Genomic DNA, 26,335 nt, shown 5'->3' on the forward strand with positions numbered 1-26,335 from the left:
CACATGCATGTGTTCCCATGCCACGGTGCCTCCCACGCATGTGCGCAGGCCTTTCTAATGCCTGGTGGGCAGTGGTGGGTTCCTACTGATGCGGTCCAGAGGGCCACTCCAATAGGAACCCACTGATGATGCAATTTTCTGCGGGGGGTGGGGTTGCGTCTCCATATCGGAAGAAGCCCTCCCGCCCGCTCTCGTCTTAGTGCTGACCTTTATTCTTTGTCAAAAGCACAGCTGAGATGCTCCTTCTCAGGAGACGTGGGGGACAGGGGGGAAAGATTACCAAAAATTGCATCAGTGGGTTCCTATCTGTTGTGGTTAGCTCTGGCCCAGCTCCTGCCCCAAGGAATGTGCAGGTGGATGTGGGGGAAACATCCACATGCCGCAGGCCTGTTTTGCTCCCAATGGAATCTGCCGGCGAAGCCTCTTCTGACCAAGGAAGCATGAGTGACAGGGAAGAGGGGACTTTGGCAGACAGCCCAGGAGATCAATCATCTGTATCATCCCTGGATTCTGAACAATAATTAATGACACATCCACGCATGCGTAGAGTGATGCATAGGAGACAACAACTGAAGGATTATTACAAGAGAAAATGAGGCCACCTGTGGTTGGGTGGGGCTGCTGTAATTAGTGCTACAGATAAAAGTGCAACCTGGTGTTTTAGCCTCATGGCAGTTTATCTGATTCATTGTTTCGTCAAGATCGTGGTTTGTGTGCTGTTCAAGATTGTGTGTGGACTCTCTGGACTTTAGAATTGGACTCAATTTCCCAGTTATTGGGTGAGCAATTGGACTGCATTTCACCTGTGCCTTGTGTGTACCAGAAAATCCCTTTGACATTTAAAAAGGGAGCTGTTTCTGTTTTAGTGTTTATAAAAACTTTTGGGTTTTCCTTTTATCGTGTGGTGTGTGTCTTCCTGGACTAATTACCCTGTAATTACGGGCGGTTGAGACACACTGGCAGAACACTATCCATACGGCATTCTGGACCGCATGGGTAGGAACCCACCACTGCTGGTAGGTGGGGGGAAAAAGCCCAAAGTTCTTGCACGTTTTTGAAAGAGGATGGGGGGAAAAACAAACCAATTTTGAAGCAGAAACATATCCTTTTTCACATCACTGTGGGGGTTTTTTTTGCAAGGAAAGGAATTTGAGTTTGAGCTCTGTCTAAAGAGCAGTTGATAATGTAATAAACCACACTAGGGAACTGCAGTCCTTTTGCTAAATCTGACCTCTAAAATGTCTGCATTTCTATGGATTGATGTTCTTCTTCGGTAGCCACTGCTTGATCTATTCCACTCACCTTCCCTGTCTTAATATCCCGGACATAAATGCCTTCATTCTCAGCCAGGGGAATAGCATGGCGCTGCTCCATCACTTCGACCTCCGCAGGTGGTATGTACTCTAGAGGGCCTCGGATCAGCCAGCGGTCACCTGGCTTGCGTAGAATTTCCTCGTCGTCCTAGGTAAGAGATCAAGTAAGTGGAAGATAAGAAATATGACATCCACCTCTACCAATCTATGCATTCATTCTCTCTGGCCAACCCAGGACCCCCTACCTCATTTTTGTCTTCAATGGGACGAACTGCACGCAATAAGAGGCCATCTTCTTCAGACAGAACATAAATGTCTTGGATCCCATCTTTCAACCACTCTCCAGGTTGTAGGAAAAATGATATCTCGCCCTGCAGAATGACAAGCAAGAATTGGAGAAAACTAAAAAAATGATAGTCATTGTTTTTTTTAAAAAAGGGGGTGGAGGGGAAGGTTAACTCTATTATTAAACTATAAAGTGGTTAATTTGATGTTGGTTAATTGCCAGAATGGTTTCCTCCAGTTCCTATCACTATCACCAAAAATTATTGCCAGGTTGACTGCCATCACGAGTTCGGAAACAGAAACTATAGTGCAGCGTTTCTCAATCAACTTTAAGATATGTGGACCTCAATAAAAAATTTAAATACTGCAAAAGACGCATAGTAATGGGTAGTTAAAATCTACCCTGGCCTAGGCCTTATTGTCCAGAAAATCTAAAATCTACTTCAGCAGTCTGATTTTTAGTGACCTTTATGCTGTTACCTTCCCACCAAAGTGGTACCTATTTATCTACTTGAATGTTCATGCTTTTGAACTGCTAAGTTGCCAGGAGTTGAGGCAAACCTGGGAGATCACCTTGTCACGCAGCACTCGGGACTCAAACCCAGTCTGTTAGCTTTGCAGCTGATGAGCTCAGCAACTTTAAATACTGAGCCACCGTGCCCCCCTATTTTCTTGGCCGCATTACAGAATTAGTTCACCACTGCCTTTTTCCAGGATATTGTTTTGATTTTCAAGTCTAGTCTGCAGTTAAAGGGATTTCCCTAGTGCAGTGATGGCGAACCTATGTGTGCACAGGTGGCACAAAGAGCCATATTGGAGGGCATATGAGGCATTGCCCTAAGTGAGCTTCAGTGCACATGTGCATGTTGGCCAGTTGCTTTTTGGCCTTGGGGAAGGCTGTTTCGCCCTCCAGAGGCTTTCCTGAAGCCCCAGAGTATGAAAAATGGCCCAACAGTGAAACAGGAAGTTGAGAAAAACAGACTTCCGGTTTGCCAGTTGTGCTATTTTTTGTACTGCAGGGCTTCAGGAAGCTTCCCTGAAACCTCCAGAGTGCGAAAAACAGCACAAGTGGCAAACCGGAAGTCTATTTTTCCCAACTTCCTGTTTGCCCATTGGGCCATTTTTTCACCGTCCCAGACTTTGGTAAGGTCTGGGTGCAGGAATAGGGGCAGGTGTGTGTGTGCAAATGCTCAGGGGGCAGCACAGGGAGTGCATATGCATTGGGGGAGGGAATGGGTATGGGTACCTACATGCTAGTGCCCATACACACACACACACACCCTTTTGGCAGGAAACCAAAAAGAAGACCGCCATCACTGCCCTAATAGGACTCCCAGAATTCCATCCAAGCAGTGATCAAGTCCAGCCCCGTTTAACCTGTGAGCACAGACAAGGCTGGGCCAACGTTATCACTTAATATGTCACACACATTAATCAGGGTGACAAAGTTGAGCAACTTATCTGGGCTAAGATCAGCACTATATGACTTTTCTAGATTGAAGTGTGCCTGTGCGAATGGCAGCCATGGGGGTGGGGTGACACCCACCGGATGGAAAAAAAGAACAAGTATTATAAAACACATAGGATTTTATGTAAAATCCCACCCAAACTAGCTAGGAACACAACGGATCTTTGTTTCTAAAGAGCATATTCGAAACAGACACCCATTTGCTTGCTCATGTCTACTCTAATATATAAGTAGATGGAAAAAAACAGAGAGAGAGAGAGAGAGGAAAGAGACTGGGAGATTCTAAGAGTCTCATAGGAAAATCTTAACATTTGAAAATTACGTCTCCATTGTTTAAACCCTCTGTTCCCGTAATGGTAGCAGAAGAATGTGTGCAGAAAGCCCATAGAATAAAAAGATGTGAGGATGCATGCAGAGTGCAGCTATTATATAAAAGAATACTAGTCTATATTTCTTGTTAATTATGCTTAAGCGGTAACTGCAACCGATGTGCTAAAACACAAATGGGTAGACCTGAAAAGCTGAAGGAAAAGACAGCAGAAGGCAGATTAGTAATGTGGTTATATAATCCAAAAAAGGGGAGCCAATTTTTTTTTTCTCCCCAGCCCGGAATTAGCACCTTGGAGTGAGTTTAAAAGAGAGAATAGGAACCGGAGAATTCAAGAGGCCTCTCCCATCGTCTGAGTTCTCCAAGCTGAGCCAAAATCCCATTACTGAAATTTGACTGCAGCGTGGCTGAGATTCAGAGCTGCCTATGCACCAAAAGGTTGCCAGCCAATTTCAAGTATCCCTAATGAAAAACAGAGAAAACAGAGCTTAATATAGGAAGTCCTCATTTTATGATCACAAATGAGCACCGAATTTTGTGTGTTAAGTCGCTGTGGTCATAAGAAGAGTCACCAGATGCTCAGGATTTCACGGGCATTTTAGTGACTGTTCCTGAACATGACACCGCCGTCATTAAGCGGATCACATGGTTGCAAGTCCAAATGGAGCTTATCCAATGGGCGATTAGTCACAAAACACCATCCCGCGGCTAAAGGACACTGCAGGCGATTGTAAATGCGAGCCAGTCACTCAAAATGTAATCACAAGGATGGAATGGCAGTTGTAACTTTGGGAACAGATTGTAACTTTTCTTAAGTCCATCATAACATTGAACGGTCGTTAAGGGACAGGTTGTTAAGTCCAGCACTACCTGTAGTTTTTAGCAAAGAATGAATCACCAGTTCATTTCTTAATGAGTTAATTGCACACTATCAGATCTGTGATTTCTGGCAAGTTCATCCTAATGCTTAGCCCAAATCTGTTCCACTTGAAATCACTTTCCTGCTCTCTCTGAAGTAACTCTGAATTGTGGATACTATCAAGGTTACTTCCCAAATCATTTATCGTGATCTAAAAATATATACACTGCTCAAAAAATAAATAAATAAAGGGAACACTCAAAGAACACACCCTAGATCTGAATGATTGAAATATTCTCATTGAATACTTTGTTCCGTACAAAGTTGAATGTGCACAACAGCATGTGAAATGGATTGTCAATCAGTGTTGCTTCCTAAGTGGACAGTTTGATTTCACAGAAGTTTGATTTACTTGGAGTTGTATTGGGTTGTTTAAGTGTTCCCTTTTTTTTTTGAGCAGTATATTTTATAATAGCAGATTTCTAATCTGCCTCCAATAGGAGATCTAAACCTGCTTCTCTTGAAGGATAGACTGCCTTAAGGAGTTCTGTTATAATCACTAGGGCTGAATGGTAACAGTACAGGTAGTCCTCGACTTACAACCAAATCATTTAGTGACCATTCGAAGTTACAACAGCATTGAAAAAAGTGACTTATGAACATTTTTGGCAGCATCCTTGTTGTCACATGATTGAAATTCAGATGCTTGGCAACTAAGATATCTTTATGAGGGTAGCAATGTCCCTAGATCATGTGATCACACTTTACAACCCTCTGACAGGCAAAGTTAGTGGGGAAGCCAGGTTCACTTAACAACCAGGTTACTAACTTAACCACTGCAGTGATTTCTCTCAACAGCAGTGGCAGCAAAGGTAGCTAAAGCTCGTTTATCAACTGTCTCGCTTAGCAATGGAAATTTTAGTCTCAAATGTGGTTGTAATTCAAGGACCACCTTCATATCATTAGAGTCCTCCATGCTTTGGAGATAAAGTTGCATACCTTAATGACTTTCTTCTGCCCAAGTTGAGGCTTGCCATCAACGCCTAACGGGTCACAAACTACACAATACTGGCAACTGTTCAAGGTAGTGATGTTAATAATGCCCAGCACTTCCTCATAAACATCGGGGATGTGGGCTTCGGTATCCGCCATGATGACCAACCATTCTTCTCCAGTTTTCCTCACGATACCTTGAGAATCCCGGAACGTTTTGGTGGCCTGGAGGTGCAGTGCTTTCTTCAAAGAGCAAAAGAGGCAAAAATATATGTTATTACTGGAAAAGTCCCTTTTTATGATTTAACATTACAGTAATACCTCGTCTTACGAACCTAATTGGTTCCGGAAGGAGGTTCGTAAGGCGAAAAGTTCATAACACGAAACAATGTTTCCCATTGGAAACAATGTAAAAGCGATTAATGCGTGCAAGAGGGGGGGGAATCACAAAATGGCGCTCCGCTGGGCGCCGCCGCCCGGCTGTCACCTTTTAAAACAGCTGGGGGGCTTCTCGGCGTTCTCCCGAACCCGAACTTTTGCCGAACCTCCGGGTTCGGGAGAACACCGAGAAGCCCCCCTGCTGTTTAAGAAGGTGACAGGTGGGCGGCGGCGCTTCTCAGCGGCCTCCCGAACCCGAACCCAAAAAGTTCGGGTTTGGGAGAACGCCGAGAAGCCCCCCGGCTGTTTTAAAAGGTGACAGCTGGGCAGCGACGCCCAGCAGAGCACCATTTTGCAATCTGCAGTGGGTTCGTAAGGCGAAAAAAGTTTGTAAGAAGAGGCAAAAATTTTCTGAACCCCAGGTTCGTATCTCGAAGTGTTCGTATCTCGAAGTGTTCGTATCATGAGGGGTTCGTATCACGAGGTACCACTGTATTTGTTATTAATCTGACTCTTGATTAACTGTGGGGTTTAAGCTACATTCCAAAATGTCATTTCTGACTAAATTTTGTAAGAAACAGACAAGGGTGCAAATATTAGGCAGCCATGGCAACTGTGCACCCTCTCAGAAAACCTTGGTCTACAAACTCTCACCTCTGATCGCCAGCAGAGTGAGATTAATCTATCAACATCTGGCAACATACTGGTTTTTAAAACAGCCTTCTTTTGCTTGCTCACTCAAGGAAAAGAGGCCTCGCAAAGCAGGGAAAGACCACAAGATCCATACAAGAGAGTCTCCATTTGGTGTTGAAGTCCACGGGTCATTGAGCAAATGGTACTCCAAGGAAGGTGTTAGAACCTGGGTCTTCCTTTCTTGGTCTAACTGGTCTAGGACACTGTCTTTCAGAGCAATTTACATAATCCCTGAGGTTGTGCCAGGGAAAAATCCTCCCAAGCTCTTTCAATCCAATTAGCTTTGAAAAAGGAGCTTTTTCATATTTGGTAGGGCAAAGGACATAAATTGTTTCAACTCCTACCTTCAAAACATCGTTTAATAAAAGAAATAACTGAGACTGAATTAGAAATGAAACCGGAAATATTTTTGCTTGGCATCATTGAAAATCAAATGAAAAAGGAACAGTATTATTTTATACAACATTTAATAACAGCAACAAGAATAACTATAGCTCAATTCTGGAAAAACGAATCTATGCCAAATGAACGAAACTTAATAAAAAAAATGTTGGACTGTGCCGAATCAGATAAGCTTACAATGGAGCTAAAAGAACAAGACAATTCAAAATACTATAAAATTTGGAATGACTTTTACATATGGTTGAACAAAAAAACAACCACTAGTAGTGCTGCGTAACAACAAAATGGTATGAATACAAATTACTAAAGAATTAAACACAATCTGCTTCTTAGTTTAGTTAATGACATGTATGTTTTCAAATTGTAAAACAAGAACAAAAAAATAGAAAATACACAACAAGGATCAAACCATTGGTTAAAATACCGCAAAAATTAAAACAAGGAGGTTGTCAAATGAGCCAGCCTCAGGAGGGGTGGGAAGACATGCTACATTCAAGACTTACCCCATTCGCGTGTTTTAATTTTTTGTCTGTACTGTTCTTAATGTAATGTAAGTTGTTATTGTTTATTTGCTTAACTGTTTATATGTAAATAAAAATCATTTTAAAAAAAACATTGTTACAGAACATTGCACACTAAGACAAGAACAGTTTTTTCCCAAACGACATCACTCTGCTAAAAAAAAATTCTCACACCACTGTCAAACTATTCACTAAGGCTGCATTACTATTACTATTAGTTTTTCCTCATCATTCCTATCATCCTTTTCCTCCCACTTAGGACTGAATGACTGTAATTTGTTGCTTGTATCCTAAGATTTTTATTAATATTGTTTCTTCATTGCTTATTTGACCCCTATGACAATCGTTAAGTGTTGTACCACATGATTCTTGACAAATGTATCCTTTTCGTTTATGTACATTGAGAGCATATGCACCAAGACAAATTCCTTGTGTGTCCAATCACACTTGGCCAATAAAGAATTCTGTTCTATTTGTAGTATGCCTGTACATGGGGGCATCTAACCATAGATGGAGGAACTTCGGATCAAAGAAGAGTTTAGCCTGGACTTTGAAAAAGCGAAGCAAGTGAAATCAGCAACTCTCTTTCCTATAACCACCACCTACCACTAGAAGTTACAAAACAGCCACTTACCTTTTCAGTCAGAATGACAGCATCCACAATGTCAACTACTTCTTCAAATACACCTGGCAAGTAAGCCCCAACCTTCTTCACCATCCATTCTTCACCTGCCGGGGAGGGGAACGGGACACTCGAGATATAAACACACACAGACACAAACATTAAAGCTGTCATTTCGTAGGATCGTGGATAAGAAACCAGAAAGATACCTGTCACTCGTTTGTTTCCCTCTCTGTCTTTGCATTCCTTCCGTGCCTGAAGTTTGATGGCTTGGTTGGGACGAATGACAGTGGCCAGGATTGTCTTCACAATTTCAACTTCTTTTCGTGGGATGTAGGTTCCTGGAAATGACAATGGTTTATTAGATGAGTTAGCTAGGCTCCAGCTCAATTATGGTAGGGGTGGGAATTTCTAACTTGGCCAAGTTATGTCAAAACACAGGAAGAAAAAGGATGGAAGCTATATTTTTTTTGGTTCTATGATTAGAGGGCAAGTCCTTGTAAAATATACTAAATTATTTGGAGAAGAAAAATCATGTAGATCCCTATTTTCATTTTAACACTGTAATTATTCACTTAAAACATATTCTCAATAGTTTTTTTCAATGTTTTTATTTTCATCATTAGCACTTCTCAAACCAATCACAGAGAGTCCTTAACGTATGACCACAACTGAGACCAAAATTTATGTGAAAAATTTTGTTAAATGACTTCTGTCCCATTTTACAACTTTTCTTGCCACTGCAGTTTAAATTAGTAACATGGTTAAGTGAATCTGGCTTCCCCATTGACTTTGCTTATCAGAAGATCGCAAAAGACAGCCAGAAGATCCCAAAAGATGATCCCGGGATACTGCAACCGTAAAAAATGTGAATCAGTTGACAAGCATCCAAATGTAAATTGTGCAACAGTCATCAGTGTGAAAAATGGTCATAAGTCATTTTTTTCTCAATGACGATGTAACTTCAAATAGTCATTAAATGAACTGATGTAAATCGAGGACTACCTGGATTGAAATTAAAAACCAACTGGGATTTAAAAAAAAAACACCAACACATTCATATGGGGTGCAATGGGAAGAAAGGGGAGAATTCACAGGAGTATTTTGGCCCAAGGTTTCCTGGAAAACAATTGGGTCTGACTTAGTTAATTTTGCCTATTTGACTGGCAACAGCTTGGTGGAATCTCAGAATTCCTCACCTTTATTCATATCCAATTGTTTCAGTTGAAGATGCTGGTAAGTGAAACTATAATATTCTGCAAAGAACTTCATGTGCCATCCAGAGGTATGGCATCTGTGGTTTCCCACATTTGGTTGAAGTTGTGCATTCAGGATTCCTCACCATTGGCAATGCTCGTTGGGGTTATTAGGATCTGTTCTTCAGTTACATATACCGTGTTTCCCCGAAAGTAAGACAGTGTCTTACTTTCTTTTTATCCCCAAAAGCCCCACTATGTCTTACTTTCGGGGTATGTCTTATATTGGAAAAAAATTGTGTGTATGTTTTACTGATGTATGATTAATACTGTGTGCATTACCGTATTTTAAGCAGAAGGCGGCAGTGACAAGTGCAGGGGACGGCGCGGTGACGCATGGAGAGGGGGACGGCGCAGTGACGTATGGAGAGGGGGGCGGCGCGGAAGTGGGCAGGAGGCGGCGCTCATTTGGATCAGACGGAGGCGGCAGACGCGGTGACGTATGGAGGGGGGGCGGCGCGGAAGTGGGCAGGAGGCGGCGCTCATTAAGATCAGAGGGAGGTGGCAGACGCGGCGACGTATGGAGAGGGGGACGGTGCGGACGTGGGCAGGAGGCGGCGCGCAGCTAGATGAGAGGGAGGCGGCAATACCCCCGTGTCTTACTTTCGGGGTACGGCTTATATTAGCCGACCTCCCTGAAACCCCCGATACGTCTTACAATCGGGGGTGTCTTACTTTCGGGGTACGGCTTATATTAGCCGACCTCCCTGAAACCCCCGATACGTCTTACAATCGGGGGTGTCTTACTATCGGGGAAACAGGGTAGAGGACTATGCATCTCACCTCCCAAGCGAAGTTTCCTTCTTTGACAATTGTCACTTACCAGGTCCTTCAAACAACCATTCATCTCCAGCAACATATTTGCCTGCCTGGTCATCTTCAAAGTCCAAAAGTGCTTTCAAGTGCAGGGCGGTATTAGCCAAGACTATTTGTAAAGGTGTAACATTCTAGAAAAGCAGACGAACAAAAGGGCTAGTAATAGAAGCAGATGCCAAGAAGTAACAAACATAAGGAAACGGGATCCCTTTTGATTTCTGCAAAGACCTTTCTTAGTGGTCAAGTAAATGGAGCATAGCAAAAATGTCAATAAAATTGAACGGAATGAATAAAAACAGAATCTTGAAACTTGCCAAAAGTAATGCTCCAGCACATTTTACATGGGTCGTCCACAACTTACAACCATAATTGAGCCAAAAATTTCTATTGTTAATTTAAGCAAGACAGTTCTTAAAAACACCATCTTTCAGCTGTGGGGAGGGGGGCGTTTGTCCGGGTTCGCCTGGTGCACCAGTTGCGGTCCTATTTGGGCAGGGAGTCTTTGCTCATGGTCACTCATGCCCTTATCACCTCGAGGCTCAACTACTGCAATGCTCTCTACATGGGGTTACCTTTGAAGAGTGTTTGGAAACTTCAACTTGTCCAAAATGCAGCCGCGCGAGCAATCTTGGGCCTTCCAAGAAATGCCCACATCTCACCATCACTCTGCGGACTGCATTGGCTACCAATCAGTTTCCAGGCACAATTCAAAGTGTTGGTTATGACTTATAAAGCCCTACATGGCACAGGACCAGATTATCTCCGAGACTGTCTTCTGCCGCACGAATCCCAGCGACCGGTGAGGTCCCACAGAGTTGGTCTCCTTAGGGTCCTGTCGACCAAACAATGTCAGCTGGCAGGACCTAGGGGAAGAGCCTTCTCTGTGGGAGCCCCGGCCCTCTGGAATCAACTCCCCCCAGAGATTCGCACTGCCCCCTCCCTCCTTGCCTTCTGAAAGAGCTTAAAAACTCATCTTTGCTGCCAGGCTTGGGACTTTTAGATCTTCCCCCTGACCATTGAATGCCTTAAGTATGATTGTTGAATGTTTGGTTGATAAGTTTTTCTTTTAAACTGTTTTTAAATTGTAGTATTAATTGGATTTAGATTATTGTTTTGCTTTTATATCTGCTGTAAGCCGCCCCGAGTCCTCGGAGAGGGGCAGCATACAAATCCAATTAAATAAATTAAGTAGGTTTTGCCCCACTTTAGGGCCTTTCTCACCACAGTTGTTAAGTGAATCATTGCAGTTATTTAGTAACACAGTTGTTAAGTGAATCTGGTTTTCCCCCATTGATTTTGCTAGTCAAAAGTTTGTGAAATGTGATCACTTGATCCTGGGGCAATGTAAAGAAAGTGCCAACAAAGGTAATAATAACAACAGAAGAGAGTTAAGGGATCCAGTCATTCAAAACCCAAAGGTGAGGATTTGTCCCAGGAAAAAGAAACATGAACAGTGACTTTGGAAACTGCCCTTAAGCAAAGGAACTTTGCACCAGGTTAAGATTACACAGCGGGTTCACTTCCTCAAAGCAACTGAGCCCCAATTTGCCAGCCCCACCCGAGATTATTGATTCAAAGGTCTTGTAACAAATACTGTACACATAATCCCTGACTAACAACCACAATTGAGCCCAACTAGTGAAACATTTAAGTTCTGCCCCTTTTCAGGTTCTATCTTGCTACAGTTTATTTTTTTATTATTTTATTTTATTTTATTTTATTATTTTATTTTATTTTATTATTGATTTATTGATTTATTGATTTGATTTGATTTGTATGCCGCCCCTCTCCGTAGACTCGGGGCGGCTCAGAACAGCAATAGAACAATTCATAACAAATCTAATAATTGAAAAAAACATTTTAAAAACCCCATTATTAATCAAACATATATACATACAAACATACCATACATAAATTGTATAGGCCCGGGGGAGATATCTCAATTCCCCCATGCCTGGTGGCAAAGGTGGGTTTTAAGGAGTTTACGGAAGGCAAGGAGGGTGGGGGCAGTTCTAATCTCCGAGGGGAGCTAGTTCCAGAGAGTCGGGGCTGCCACAAAGAAGGCTCTTCCCCTGGGACCTGCCAAAGGACATTGTTTAGTCGACAGGACCCAGAGAAGGCCCACTCTGTGGGATTCGTGCGGCAGAAGGCGGTCCCGGAGATATTCTGGCCCGATGCCATGAAGGGCTTTATAGGTCATAACCAACACTTTGAATTGTGACCAGAAATTGATCGGCAACCAATGCAGACTGCGGAGTGTTGGTGTGACATGGGCATACCTGGGGAACATCATGATTGCTCTCGCAGATGCATTCTGCACGATCTGAAGGTAAGTGAATCATTGCAGTTGTTTAAGTTAGCACACAGTTCCTAAGTGAATCTGGTTTCCCCAATGACTTTGCTTGTCAGAAGGTCACAAAAGGTGATCACATGACCCTGGGATACTGCAATCGTCATAAATATGAGTCAGCTGCCAAGCATCTGAATTCTGATCATGTGACCACGGGGATCAAGCGTTCATAAATATGGAAAAAAGGTCATGTCACTTTCTTCAGTGCTTGCTGTTCTAACTTCGAATGGTCATTAAATGAATGGCTATAAGTCAAGGATTACCAACCAGTCAAAATTATTTTGAGTCTCTTTCTCACAATTCCCTGTTCCCCTGAATTCAACAATCCCTTTTGTAATGGTTCCACACACACACACACACCCTTAAATGTCCTATTTCAGTGATGGTGAACCTGTGGCACAGGTGCCACAGATGGCACGTAGAGCAATATCTACTGGCATGCGAGCTGTTGTCCTAGCTCAGCTCCAATATGCATGTGTGTGCCAGCCAGTTGATTTTTGGGTTGCACAGAGGCTCTGGGGGGGCGTTTTTGGCTTCCAGAGAGCTTTGGGTGGGATGGGGAGGGAATTTTTACCCTCCAGGGAAGCCTTTGGAGCCTTGGGAGGGCGAAACATGAGTCTACTGGGCCCACCAGAAGTTGGGAAATAGGCAGTTTCCGTCCTCCAGCGGGCCCCCAGGGGGTGGGAGAAGCTGTTTTCCTCCTCCCCAGGCATTGAATTATGGGTATGGGCATTCGCGCATGTGAGATAGTGCTCACCCATGCTCTTTTGGCACCCAAGGAAAAAAAAGTTCGCCATCACTGTCCTATCTTCTCGCATATTCTCTTATGCCTTCCATCCGATGTAGAAATTTACGACATGAAATTCATACATTCACAGATTCCCTCTGCCCTTGCTAACAAGACACCATCCAAAGGATGACTCAGTACGGGGCCAATTGAGGAGAGGAGAAATTAGGACACCCTTACCTCTTTTAGTTCCTCTCCTGGATACAAAGGGAAAGGGTCCTGAGCCATTCTGATTTCCAAGTCAGCATGTGCGAGCCGGACCTGCCCCAAATCATCAGGATGGACTGCCCCATCTACTCCACGAACCACCGGATTGAGGATGATACAATAATGTCGTGGTGGAACCATCACCATCTTCTTTGGAGCTAATATGATCCTGAAGTGGAGAAAAGCAAAGTTTTTCCAAAAAAATATCAAAGGTATAAATACAGATTAAGGCGACACCTGGCTCAAAAACAGTAACTCTGAGAGGGATCTTGAAGTATATTATTATTATTATTATTATTATTATTATTATTATTATTATTATTATTAATAATAATAATAATAACAACAACAAAACAACAATAATATAATATAACAACAACAATAACCATAATAGAGTTGGAAGGGACCTTGGAGGTCTTCTAGTCCATCCCCCTGTTTAGGCAGGAAACCCTACACTACTTCAGACAGATGGTTATCCAACATCTGCTTAAACACTCCCAGTGTTGGGGCATTCACAACTTCTGGGGGCAAGTTGTTCCACTGATCAACCATTCTGACTCAGGAAATTTCTCCTTAGTTCTAAGTTGCTTCTCTCCTTGTTTAGTTTCCACCCATTGCTTCTTGTTCTACCCTCAGGGGCTTTGGAGAATAGGTTGACTCTTTCTTCTTTGTGGCGACCCCTGAGATAATGGAACACTGCTATCATGTCTCCTCTGGTCCTTCTTTATATTAAACTAGCCATGCCCAGTTCCTGTAACCGTTCTTCATATGTTTTAGCCTCCAGTAACCTAATTGTCTTTAGGGGACTGGGGGCTAAAACATATGAAGAATGGTTGCAGGAACTGGGCATGGCTCGTTTAATGAAAAGAAGAATCAGGGGAGACATGATAGTGGACAATCTTAGTGGACAATCACTTGAATATGAGCTGGCAATGCGCAGCAGCAGCCAAAAAAGCTAATACTATCCTAGGTTGCATAAACAGAGACATAGAATCAAGATCACCTGGCCTTCTCCAGGTTCCATTGACTAAGCAATGCAGGTTGGTGGGACCGCACGGGAGGGCCTTCTCTGTGGCTGCCTCAGCTCTATGGAACCAACTCCCCCTCCCTGATGTCCATACTGCTCCCACTCTACTGGTCTTCTGAAAGGCTGTGAAGATCTGTCTTTGCCAGCAGTCCTAGGGGCCGTGAATGCTAACATTGTGTCGTGGCCTAATTGTACTTGTGACTGATTTGGTATGTACGTTTGTTTTGATTGGACAGTTGTTGGGTTTTAAAATGGGGTTTTACTGTAATTTTTAGTATTAACATTTGACTTCTTTTATTATTGTATAGTATTTTATATTGTTGTAAGCCACCCTGAGTCCCACGGGACTGGGTGGCATAGAAGTCAATTAAATTAAATTAAATTGTCCCATGAGAAAATAGCAAGATAAAGAAACATGAACAATGACTTGGGAAACTGCCGTTAAGCAAAGGAACTTTGCACCAAGTTAAGATTAAACATAGCAGGTTCACTTCCACAAAGCAACTGAATCCCAATTTACTAGCCCCATCCGAGATTATTAATTCAAGGGTCTTGTAGCAAATACAGTGGTACCTCTACTTACGAACTTAATTCGTTCCATGACCAGGTTTTTAAGTAGAAAAGTTTGTAAGAAGAAGCAATTTTTCCCATACGAATCAATGTAAAAGCAAATAATGCATGCGATTGGGGAAACCACAAGGAGGGTGGAGGCCCTGTTTCCTCCCAGGAGATTCCTAGAGAGGCCCCACAGAGGCTTCTCCCCACCTTTTCCGTCCCTGTTTCCTCCCAGGAGATTCCTAGAGAGGCCCGACAGAGGCTTCTCCTCACCTTTTCTGGCCCTGTTTCCTCCCAGGAGATTCCTAGAGAGGCCCCACGGAGGCTTCCCCCCCCGCCTTTTCCGGCCCTGTTTCCTCCCAGGAGATTCCTAGAGAGGACCCATGGAGGCTTCTCCCTGCCTTTTCTGGTTACAGTTTTGGAGACTTAGATTTGTAAGTGGAAAATAGTTCCTGAGAAGAGGCAAAAAAGTATTGAACACCTGGTTCTTATCTAGAAAAGTTCGTAAGCAGAGGCCAGTGATGGGCTACCAAAATTTTTACTACCACGCTATGGGCGTGGCTCATGCAATTTGTTTCAACATCTTTCAGTGCAAGTTGTGTGTCCTGGGGTAGAGCTCCATTTTCGCTTCCCCCACTGCGTTCCCCCCTGTCTGGGCAGTAGCTCACCCCTGATTATCTACTATATAAAGTGTATGTACACACACATGCGCGCACATTCAATTGTACACATTCAACCTCATTTACTGTGATAGGAAAAGCATACCAGAGTCCAGAAGGGGGGGAAAAGAAAAAACAAAACAAAAATTTGTTAGTGGTACTTTGTACCTGACCAAAATTTTGCTACTGGTACTGTGTACCTGACCATACCCATAAGAACCCATCACTGGTAGAGGCGTTCTTAAGTAGAGGTACCACTGTACTGTACACATAGTCCCTGGCTAATAACCACAATTAAGCCCAACAAGTGAAACATTTGAATTTTGCCACTTTTCACATCCTTTCTTGCCACGGCTAAGTGGATCATTGCATTTGTTAAGTTAGCACATGGTTGTGAATCTGGTATCTCCATTGACTTTATCTGTCAGAAGCCCGAAAAAGAAGACTCTGGGATACTACAATTGTCATAAATATGAGTTAGTTGCCAAGCATCTGAATTCTGGTCATGTGACCACAGTGGGGGGGGGGAGCTGCAACAGTCATAAGTGTGAAAAATAGTCATGAGTCACTTTTTCCAGTGCTGTAGTGACTTGGACAGTCACTACATTTAGTGAACAGTCGCTAAATAAACTATTGTAAGCCGATGTTGGGGGAAAGATCAAAAGCAACATGAGAAAATATTATTTTCCTGAAAGAGTAGTAGATCCTTGGAACAAACTTCCAGCAGACGTGGTAGATAAATCCACAGTAACTGAATTTAAACATGCCTGGGATAAACATATATCCATCCTAAGATAAAATACAGAAAATAATATAAGGGCAGACTAGATGGACTATGAGGTCTTTTTCTGCCGTCAGACTTCTATGTTTCTATGATGTTTACCTGTACAGTATTTGCATTCCTAATTTATTTCAATTTCATATTATGGTACCGTGTTTCCCCGATAGTAAGACCCCCCCGATTGTAAGACATATGGGGGGTTTCAGGGGGGGTCGGCTAATATAAGCCATACCCCGAAAGTAAGACATATGTCTTGCTTTCGGGGAAACACGGTACTAAAAGCGAGGGAGGCGTTGGAGCAGTTCGCGGCGCTGGCGAGGGAGCTTCGCGCCCAGGAGAGTCCAAGGAACTGAAAGGGGAGAGGAGGGTGGCATGGACGGGGGGGGGGGGAGAAAGACCACCTGCCCCCCCCCATCCGGACCCTCCGGAGAGTTTAAAGTGGCTTCCCGAGTCTTCCCCTCAACAGGCTCCGCAGCGGCTCTTTCCGCATCCCTCTCCAGCCCCGCTTGGGGCTTCCCCCGCTTCCTTAGCTCTCCCAACCCAGGCGTACCTTCACCTATTCGTCTCCCCCTGGCAAAGCCCTCCGCCTCCACCGAAGCTGTGCGATCCTCTGGCAGGGCGCAGTAAATGGGCGGGAAGAGCCGCTTCGGCCCAGCTGGTCCTGGCTCCCGGGGCAAGCAGAGCCGCCACACTGCTTCGCTCTGTCCTTGGCGCCGTCCCGCCCTCTTTTTCCCTCACAGCACTTCGGCTCTGCTCTTTCCTCCCCCCATTGCCGGGAGGCTCGAACCGAGGGGGCCGCAGCGCGCGCGCCCCTTCCCCTCTCTTCGGCGGAGGGCAGCGGACACCCCGGTCCTGCTCTCCCCCTGATGTCCGCCCGCCCCCCCCTCCCCGCAGGATGCCTGCTTTGCCCTGGCGGCCGAGCCCGGCCGTCCCTTCCGCCTGGCTTCTCCTCTCCTTAGCTTGGGCGCGGAGCAACTCTCGGGGACTGACGGGCTTCTCGCCCAACACCGCTTCTTCCCCTACGATCCCCATAGCCATCATGGGCTTAATGCCGCTGAGCGACTCGGTGGAGAAGGGCAAGATCGGCCGGGGGGTCCTACCGGCTATGCAACTGGCAATGGAGCAGATCCTCAACGAATCGCTGCTCAGCCCCTACTCTCTGGAGCCGGCCCCGGTGCCCGGGACAATATAAGACATACCCCCAAAGTAAGACACAGTGGGGCTTTTGGGGGTAAAAAGAAAGTAAGACACTGCCTTACTATCGGGGAAACACGGTATTTCATATTTCTGTCTCTGTTTTTATGACAAGGTAAGCAGCCTAGAGTGGAACGATAGTGTGATGGGCGGCATATAAATTTAATAAATTTAGAGCAGGAGTCTCCAAACTTGGAGACTTTTAAAGACATATGAACTTCAACTCCCAGCAACCTTCCCCAGCATTCTCCCAGCTCTCTGAGGAATGCTGGGAATTGAAGTCCACAAGTCTTAAAAGTTGCCATGTTTGGATGTTCCTACTCTAATAGTTAACTTCTATAGTAGTCCCATGCCTGAAAAAAGATAATCAGCAAATCTTCCCCACTCCCTGCCCCTTCTCCAGATTTTATTTATTATTTTATTTGTTTGTTTGTTTGATATTTTATTTACTATTATTTATAAATAAACAAATACTTATTTTATTTATTATCATTTATAAATAAATAATCGTTTCTTAATAAATAATAATAAAATAAAATAAATATTTATTTATTTCTAAGATTAATTCTTGGTCTCTGCACGTGGACTGAGCAACTGCCCCCTTGCGGAAAGTTTGAGTGGGGGGAAGCAAAAAAGAACTACAGTACTTTTACCCACGCGAATGGAAAACCTCTTGTTTTATTGCAAAACTTTGGATAAACCGGAGCGGTCGTCCAGGCTGAAGCCACACGAGAGAGAACTATTGATGTTAGTTACCTTTTAAGTTACTGTTACTATTGGGTCAAGTTAGCGGAAGAGCGGTAACTATTTTCCCAAGGCTGGGAGAGTCTCGTTCTGCCGTAACTCACCTCTCATTATCCTGGCGGATGTAAGTCTTGGGTCCAATTTCCACGCGGGTGACGTTGGAGTTCTGATCCAAGACATGGATGTAATGGTAGGGAGGGATCCGGATAATCGACTCGTTCGCCATTTTGTCTTCCAAGCTCTGTTGCAAGAGAAAGAAAAGCGAAAGGGATTTTAGAAATTCTGACAGAAAATAATCACAGCAAGAATGCCTGCTGAGTCATCCTATTTTATTTATCCCCCCCCCCCTCTCAACCGGGAGGGCTCTTGAAGAGTTTTTGCAATCTCTCTCTTAGCCACCAAGCCGCTGATTCTTTCAATAATTCCGCCTGGCTTACTCAGCAATCTGCGCCTTCGGGGAAGAAAAGCGACAACACCCTTTTCCATAAATTCATACCCCTTCGGCAGTTACGGGAAAACCCTAGTTAAAGAGCTGGGCGTGCAACGTGGCTGTCAGGTTCGCTGTTCTGGGTGAAAAAGAAAGCCACGCAAAAGTTTGTTGTTGTTTGTTTGTTTAATTCTATTTCTTCTTCCCAACTCCCTAGGGATTCAGGGCGGCTCACAGCAAAATAAATATGGATTCAATATTAAAAAAACAGTTGTTTCTGCAAATATAGTCTACCGTAAAACTCATTCATCCTTGGTTAAGTCCTTACTACTGGATGTAATTAGTGAGAAAGTCAGTTTCACTTACTCACTTTTTACACGTCCTGGCTCACAATGCTGCTGCGCTTTGGGAAACTTAGCTTAAAGATGACTAGTTTGGGGGCGAGGGAAAGATAATAAAAGTACAGTACAGTACTGTATTTCCTTGACAAAGGGAAAGGGGGGGGCACCACTATCAAAGGCATGACCCACCCCAACCTGGAACTAGGGAGGCAAGGATAAAAAAAGCTGAATGAAACTTACAATATGTAGTTGCTTTATGGAGCTTCGAAGTGCGTGGGGAAAAGCCCTAGACTTGGAATCCTTCTTATATAGTAAAATTATTTCCTGGTTTGAGAGGTGGAGCAAAACTACAGCTGTTCCAAAAAAAAAAAACGTTAAAGGGGAAGCAAAGTTCAAATGCATCTAATAGCGATCTAGAGTTTTGCAGCTAAATAATATCTCTACCGAAATACAGGTAGCCCTCGACTTACAGCAGTTTGTTTAGTGACAACAGCACTGGAAAAAAAGTGACTTATGACAATATTTTCCAGCGTTTCCCATGATCATGTGATCAAAATCCAGATGCTTTGGCAACTGATTCATACTTATGAGCCTTGCAGCATCCTGGGCTCATGTGTTCCCCCTTTCCAACCTTTTGACAAGCAATGTCAGATCCATTTAACAATCATGTTACTAACTATCAAAGGTCTCACCTAACAACAAAAAGCTTGGACTCAATTATTGTAAGTCGAGGACTACCTGTATTATGGAGAAGAAGTTTTGGTTCAGGTATTTCCTGAAGGAGAGGAAGAAAATCATTTCTGGAATTGCTCAGAATAATTGACCGATTGAACATTCAAACTAAAAATCAGAATAAGTCTGGCAGCATCCTTTCCAAGTGACAAATTTTGGCATATTCAGCAGCTCTATGTCAGCACATGACTGTGCCGCTGGTTTGCAGGTATATTTTATTGCCAAAGGTGAATGAAGTACAGTAGTTATGAATAATTTCAAAGTCACATAGTCCAACAGATTTAAGGAACCAGTGGGTTATCCCTGATAATAAAAGAGACATACAGTATACCTGTATATTGAGGTATAATTATGTAAACCTTGAATCTGGGAGTGGTTATGATAATAAATTCACTTCAGATTTTACAATTAAAATAGGAAAGCTTAGAGGTTATTTTATTCAACCTTGGCTGATTACTGAAAAAAACCAGTTTTAAAACAACCGATGAAGTGCGAGCCCACTTCATAACAACGTTATGAAAAACTTACCTGTTGGAATCCTGTCTATTACACAGCCGAAAGATTTAAGAGTTGATTCTGAGAAAAAAAGTGATCAGTTGCCAATCAAACCGAGATCAGAAATAGGATTGTCAGCACAATTCCTTTTTAAAAAAATAATAATAATGTTATTATATACACATAAAACCCATATATAAACAAGACAGACAAACATACATGGATACAACTCCCCCATGTTTACAGTAAGCATCTCTTGGTTTGTATGCATCAATATACTTTCCCTATACAAATATATTTACATTTTTACAAATTACTTATTCTGTCTCTCTTCTTTCTTCTACATTATTCCATACAATGATCCATAAAGATTTGATGTTATTCTTTAAAGTATTGACAGTTCTAGTTCATCTTTAATCCTTTCTTTCTTTCTTTCAGCCATTTATATAATTTATTCTATACTGAGTAGTATTCGGTGTCTTATTTTTCTTTTATTTTCCTTGTTAATTGGTCCATTCAGCGCAATCCAATATTTGTCTATTGGTGTTTCCTCGTTTTTTCAAAACTGCGCATTAATCTAGCTGCAGTAGTGATGTATATAATCAAGTAGTTTATTTCCTTTTTATATTTTTTGTCAATTATGCCCAATAGAAATAATTTAGGCTTCTCCCAGCACAATTCCAGTTCATGCTACTTTTAGATTATATTTTTTTTAAAGTTATTATTATTGGAATTGGAAGGGACCTTGTAGGTCATCTGGTGAGTACAACCCTCTGCTCAAGCAAGAGTCATTTCGGACAAATGACCATCCAATCTGCCTTTGAAAGTCTCAAGTGTTAAAGCTCTTACAATCTCCGCAGGCAACTTCTGTTCCACTGGTTGATTGCTCTCAACACCACCAGAAAGTTTCTCCTTATTTCCAGTTTGAATCTCTCCTTGGTCAGCTTCCATCAGTTATTCCTCGTTATTCCTACTTTGGAGTAAGCCCAGTTTTTTTTAAAAAATAATTTATTTTATTGATTGATTGATTTTCTCCAATACACAATGAGGGTTTTAGTGGGTATACACATAGTAAAATACATGATGAAGTTTATAGAGGATATACTCATAGTAAAATATATCTAAGGAAGAATAGAAGTTATAGGAATAGAACATATCAATGAAAGAATAGAAGAAGATACATAGGAATAGAAGAAATGTATTGGAGATATAGGAGAGCAATAGGACGGGACGGAAGGCACTCTAGTGCACTTGTACTCGCCCCTTACTGACCTTTTTACATAAACTCTGCAGCCTGATTTATTCATGGGTGTCTTATTTGTTTGCCTTAAAGCCCACCTTTGATCACCTTCAAGACTGGATAGTCTTCCAATCTTCCCCTGTGACAGCCACCCTATGAATTAGGCTGGGCTGACAAGAGACTGAGTGGCACAAAGCCACCTAAAGAGCATGCTGCCTGGGGAATTCTAGGAATTGCAGTCCAGATTCAATAAGTTTTTTAGTCCTAGTGAAGCCCCTTTGCCTTTACAACAGGCAGATTCTGTTTTTGAAAATCGTCACAAACTGTTACTTGACCAGGAAACAGATTTCTGCATATGGATTGTATTTCTCAACCTTGGCAACTTTGATGGACTTCAGTTCCCAGAATTCTTCAGCCAGCCTGCTGGAGAAACCTACATCTACATATCTGACTTATAGTGGACCATAATAAAGTGATGTCTTGCCATGGCTGGAACGGGTTCCTCCCTGTTTGGACCAGATCGCCCGAACCGTTAATGACCCGCTGGTGATGTAATTTTGGTGTCACAAATCCAGTTCTGTGTGCGAACTGCCATCTTTTGGGGGGAATTTTCGGCAAGTTTTTGGCTGCTTTGATGGCTTCTCCTTGTCCTCTGTTTTGAAAATGTGCTGTTTTATAGTTATTATATTTTACTTCGTTTTTTAACCTCATGTGATTATTGTGAGCTGCCCAGAGTCCTATTGGAATTGGGCCGCAATATTACAAATAAATGTTAAAAAATAGCCCTCCCGCCTGCCCCTGGGTTAATACTGACCTTTATTTCTTTGCCCAAGGTATACCTCAGCTGTCTTTTGGGCTGAAATTGCACAAGGGGATGCGCACCACAAAATGTCACAATGCGCACCGGTAGCGGACATAAGTGGAACCCAGCCCTATGCTATGGCACCTGCCATGACACACAAAGACCCATGGTTTATAGACCACAATGATTTGCAAGTTGTCCAAATATCCAGTCAGCATTGCGAATAGTAACCTACACTGGGAATTTTGCTCAGCCAACAGCTGAAAGGCTGAACATTGCAGGTAGTCCTCGACTTACAACTGTTCTCTTAGTGACTGTTCAGAGTAACAACAGCACCTAAAAAGTGACTTGACCATTTTTAATAATTATGACCATTGCAGGATCCCCATGGTCATGTGGATGCTTGACAACTGACCTATATTTATGATGGTCATGTGATACCCTTTGGCAACCTTCTGACAAGTAAAGTCAATGGAGAAGACAGATTTACTTAACAACCATGATACTAATTTAATAATTAGCAAACCTGGCAAGAAAAGTAAAATGAGGCAAAATCCACTGAACAAATTTATCTATTAGCAACATAAATTTGGAGCTGAATTGTGGTCATAAGTTGAGAACTATCTGTATACATGTGTGCTCTATCACTTAGGGCTAAATCAGGGTGTCCAACTTTGTTAACTTTTAAGATGTGTGGACTTCAACTCCCAGAATTCCCCAGTCATGCTGGTTGGAGAATTCTGGGAGTTGAAGTCCCCAGATCTTAAAAGTTACCAAAGTTGGATATCCCTGATTTAGTCCTAAGCCACCCCTGAACTAGATGATTCTAAACAATTCTTCTGGTTTATTCAATAAATTATAATGAAAAAAAAACAAGGTTTGGCAGGATGTATGGACTTAATGACAGAATTTATCATCTACCTATTTAGAAATTCATGATTCAAACGGTTAGCCTAATTGATTTAAAAATGCCATTTAATACAATAGAGGAGGGAAGGATCAAAACTTCAGAAAGTGATAGTAAATATTGAGAATATTCTGGATATAAGTGGTTTTGGAACTTGTAAATATCTCTTTTAAAATTCTGCCTGGCTGTGGATTTTGACAGATATGCAAATTGTGCTCCCATCAAACACATTAACAAGCTTCCTTTCCTTGGATATGTCAAAACACCTTCATTTTAACTGCTGTGTTAAAAAAAAGAAAGAAAAGAGGAGACAGTGGATCATGCAGGACAAACCTGGCTCAGCTGTTATAAACATAAGACTATCAAGAAAACAGTTAACTAATTCTCCAAAATCAGATCAGTAAATAGACTCCATAGGAAGACTAGATATCTGATCTACAGGTGAAACTCAAAAAATTAGGATATCGTGCAAAAGTTCATTTGTTTCACTAATGCAATTTAAAAGGTAAAGTGTAATATAGGAGAGAAATACTCATAACATGCAAGGCAAAATAGTTCAAGCCATGATTTTATTTATTTATTTATTCATTCATTCATTTGTCCAATACAAAAATACATAGGAAGAATAATAGACATGTAGTAATATATATTAGGGTAAAGTGAACTTAGAGGAGAGGATATATGAAAGAAAGAAAATATATATGATAAGTGAGAGAAAGGAAAGACAATTGGATAGGGGACGAAAGGCACACCAGTGCACTTATGTACACCCCTTACTGGCCTCTTAGGAACCTGGAGAGGTCAATCGTGGAGAGTCTAAGGGAGAAATGTTGGGGGTTAGGGGTTGACACAATTGAGTCTGGCAATGAGTTCCACACTTCAATAACTCGATTGTTGAAATCATATTTTTTACAGTCAAGTTTGGAGCGGTTCGTATTAAGTTTGAATCTGTTGCGTGCTCTTGTGTTGTTGCGGTTGAAGCTGAAGTAGTCATTGGCCGGTAGGACGTTGCAGCATATGATCTTGCGGGCAATACTCAAATCGTGTTTTAGGCGCCGTAGTTCTAGGCTTTCTAGGCCCAGGATTGTTAGTCTATTTTCGTAGGATATTCTGTTTCGAGTGGAGGAGTGAAGGGCTCTTCTGGTGAAATATCTTTGGACATTTTCAAGGGTGTTGATGTCTGAGATGTGATTTGTCATAATTGTGATGATTAGGGGGTACAGGTCATCCCAAATCCACCATCTCAGAAAATTAGAATATTGTATGCAGTCAATAAAACAAAGATTGTACAGAGAACAATATTGGACCTCTGAAAAGTATAAGCTGCATATGTACATAGTACTTGGTTTGGGCCGTTTTTGCAGCAATTACTGCCTCAACGCGGTGTGGCATGGAAGCTATCAGCCTTTATTTATTTGAGTTGGAAGGGACCTTGTAGGTCATCTAGTCCAACCCCCCACTCAAGCAGGAGACCCTACACCACCCCAGTTAGATGGCAAGCCAACCTCTTTTTGAAAATATCAAGTGTTGGGACGTTCACAATCTCGGCTGGCAAGCCGTTCCGCTGGTTGATCGCTCTCACCATCAGAAAGTCCTTCTTTATTTCCAGGTTGAATCTCTCCTTGGTCAGCTTCCATCTGTTGCTCCTTGTCTGGCCCTTTGGTGCTTTGGAAAACAGTGGGGGGAGCCCTCCTCCCTGTGGCAGCCCCTCAGGTATTTGAAGACTGCTATCATGTCCTCCCTGGAACTTCTTTTCTCTAGACTATCCATGCCCAGTTCATGCAACCTTTCCTCATATAATAATAATAATAATTTATTAGATTTGTATGCCGCCCCTCTCCGAAGACTCGGTTTCCAGTCCCTATATCTTTCTGGTTGCTTTCTTCTGCAATTTCTCTAGAGTTTCAATGTCCTTTTTGTAGTGTGGTGACCAAAACTGAACACAGTACTCTAGTTGTAGTCTAACTAGGGCATTATAAAGAGGTATTACTACCTCCCGAGTCTTGGAGTGCATTCCTTGGGTGATGCAGCTCAATATTGTGTTGGCTTTTTTAGCCGCTGCTGCACATTGCTGGCTCATATTTCATTCGTTGTCCACCAAGACTCCAAGATCTCTCTCACAGCCACTGCTATTGAGTGTGGTTTCACCCAGTTTGTATGTGGCACTGCTGAAGTGTTATGGAAGATCAGGATGCTTCAATAGCAGCCTTCAGCTCTTCTGCATTGTTCGGTCTCATCTCTCTCATCTTTCTCTTGGCAATGCCCCGTAGATTCTCTATGGAGTTCAGGTCAGGTGAGTTTGCTGGCCAATCAAGCACAGTAATCCCACGGTCAGTGAACTAGGTTTTGGTGCTTTTGGCAGTGTGGGCAAGTGCCAAGTCTTGCAGAAGTCAGCCTCCCCATAAAGCTCGGCTGGAGAAGAAAGCATAAAGTGCTCCAAAATCTCCCAGTAGACAGCTGCGTTGACTCTGGACTTAATGAAGCTTGGCATCTATGGGGCATTTCCAAGAGAAAGATGAGAGACATGAGACTGAATAATGCAGAAGAGCTGAAGGCTGTTAATGAAGCATCCTGGTCTTCCATAACACTTCAGTAGTGCCACAGGCTGATAGCTTCCATGCCACAGCGCATTGAGGCAGCAATTGCTGCAAAAGGGCCAAACCAAATACTGAGTACATATGTATGCTTATACCTTTCAGAGTTCCAATATTATTCTCTGCACAGTTCTTATTTTATCGACTGCATATAATACAGTGTTCCCTCGATTTTCGCGGATTCGAACTTCGCGAAAAGTCTATACCACGGGTTTTTCAAAAATATTAATTAAAAAATACTTTGTGGTTTTCCCCCCTATACCACAGTTTTTCCTGCCCGATGACGTCATATATCATCACCAAACTTTCGTCCACCTTTAATAAATATTTTTTTAATAAACTTTAATAAAGAAACATGGTGAGTAATAATCTAAATGGTTGCCAAGGGAATGGGAAATCGCAATTTAGGGGTTTAAAGTGTTAAGGGAAGGCTTGTGATACTGTCCATAGCCAAAAATAGTGTATTTACTTCCGCATCTCTACTTCACGGAAATTCGACTTTCGCGGGCAGTCTCGGAACGCAACCCCCGCGAAAAGTGAGGGAACACTGTACTCTAAT

General features: G+C 42.6%; 1 protein-coding gene across 2 annotated transcripts in view; it reads right to left on the minus strand.

The window, feature by feature from the left end:
- The window catches only part of LOC139152954 (major vault protein-like), a 40,160-nt gene extending 20,813 nt beyond the window's left edge, over positions 1–19,347 (minus strand). The window contains exons 1-9 of one of the 2 annotated variants that reach the window (XM_070726418.1): positions 19,247–19,347; positions 18,343–18,479; positions 13,252–13,447; positions 9,942–10,065; positions 8,072–8,203; positions 7,875–7,969; positions 5,253–5,489; positions 1,559–1,684; positions 1,303–1,461 (exon numbers count right to left, since the gene is read on the minus strand). In XM_070726418.1, coding sequence (XP_070582519.1) covers positions 1,303–1,461; positions 1,559–1,684; positions 5,253–5,489; positions 7,875–7,969; positions 8,072–8,203; positions 9,942–10,065; positions 13,252–13,447; positions 18,343–18,464 — 1,191 coding nt within the window. In that variant the 5' untranslated portion in view covers positions 18,465–18,479; positions 19,247–19,347. Of the gene's footprint in view, positions 1–1,302; positions 1,462–1,558; positions 1,685–5,252; positions 5,490–7,874; positions 7,970–8,071; positions 8,204–9,941; positions 10,066–13,251; positions 13,448–18,342; positions 18,480–19,035; positions 19,090–19,246 lie in introns of those variants that run through there. The other variant, XM_070726419.1, reaches the window with a different exon arrangement.
- Between the last annotated feature and the right edge of the window lie 6,988 nt (positions 19,348–26,335).

Source organism: Erythrolamprus reginae, chromosome Z (assembly GCF_031021105.1).
Source record: "Erythrolamprus reginae isolate rEryReg1 chromosome Z, rEryReg1.hap1, whole genome shotgun sequence".
NCBI lineage: Eukaryota > Metazoa > Chordata > Lepidosauria > Squamata > Dipsadidae > Erythrolamprus > Erythrolamprus reginae.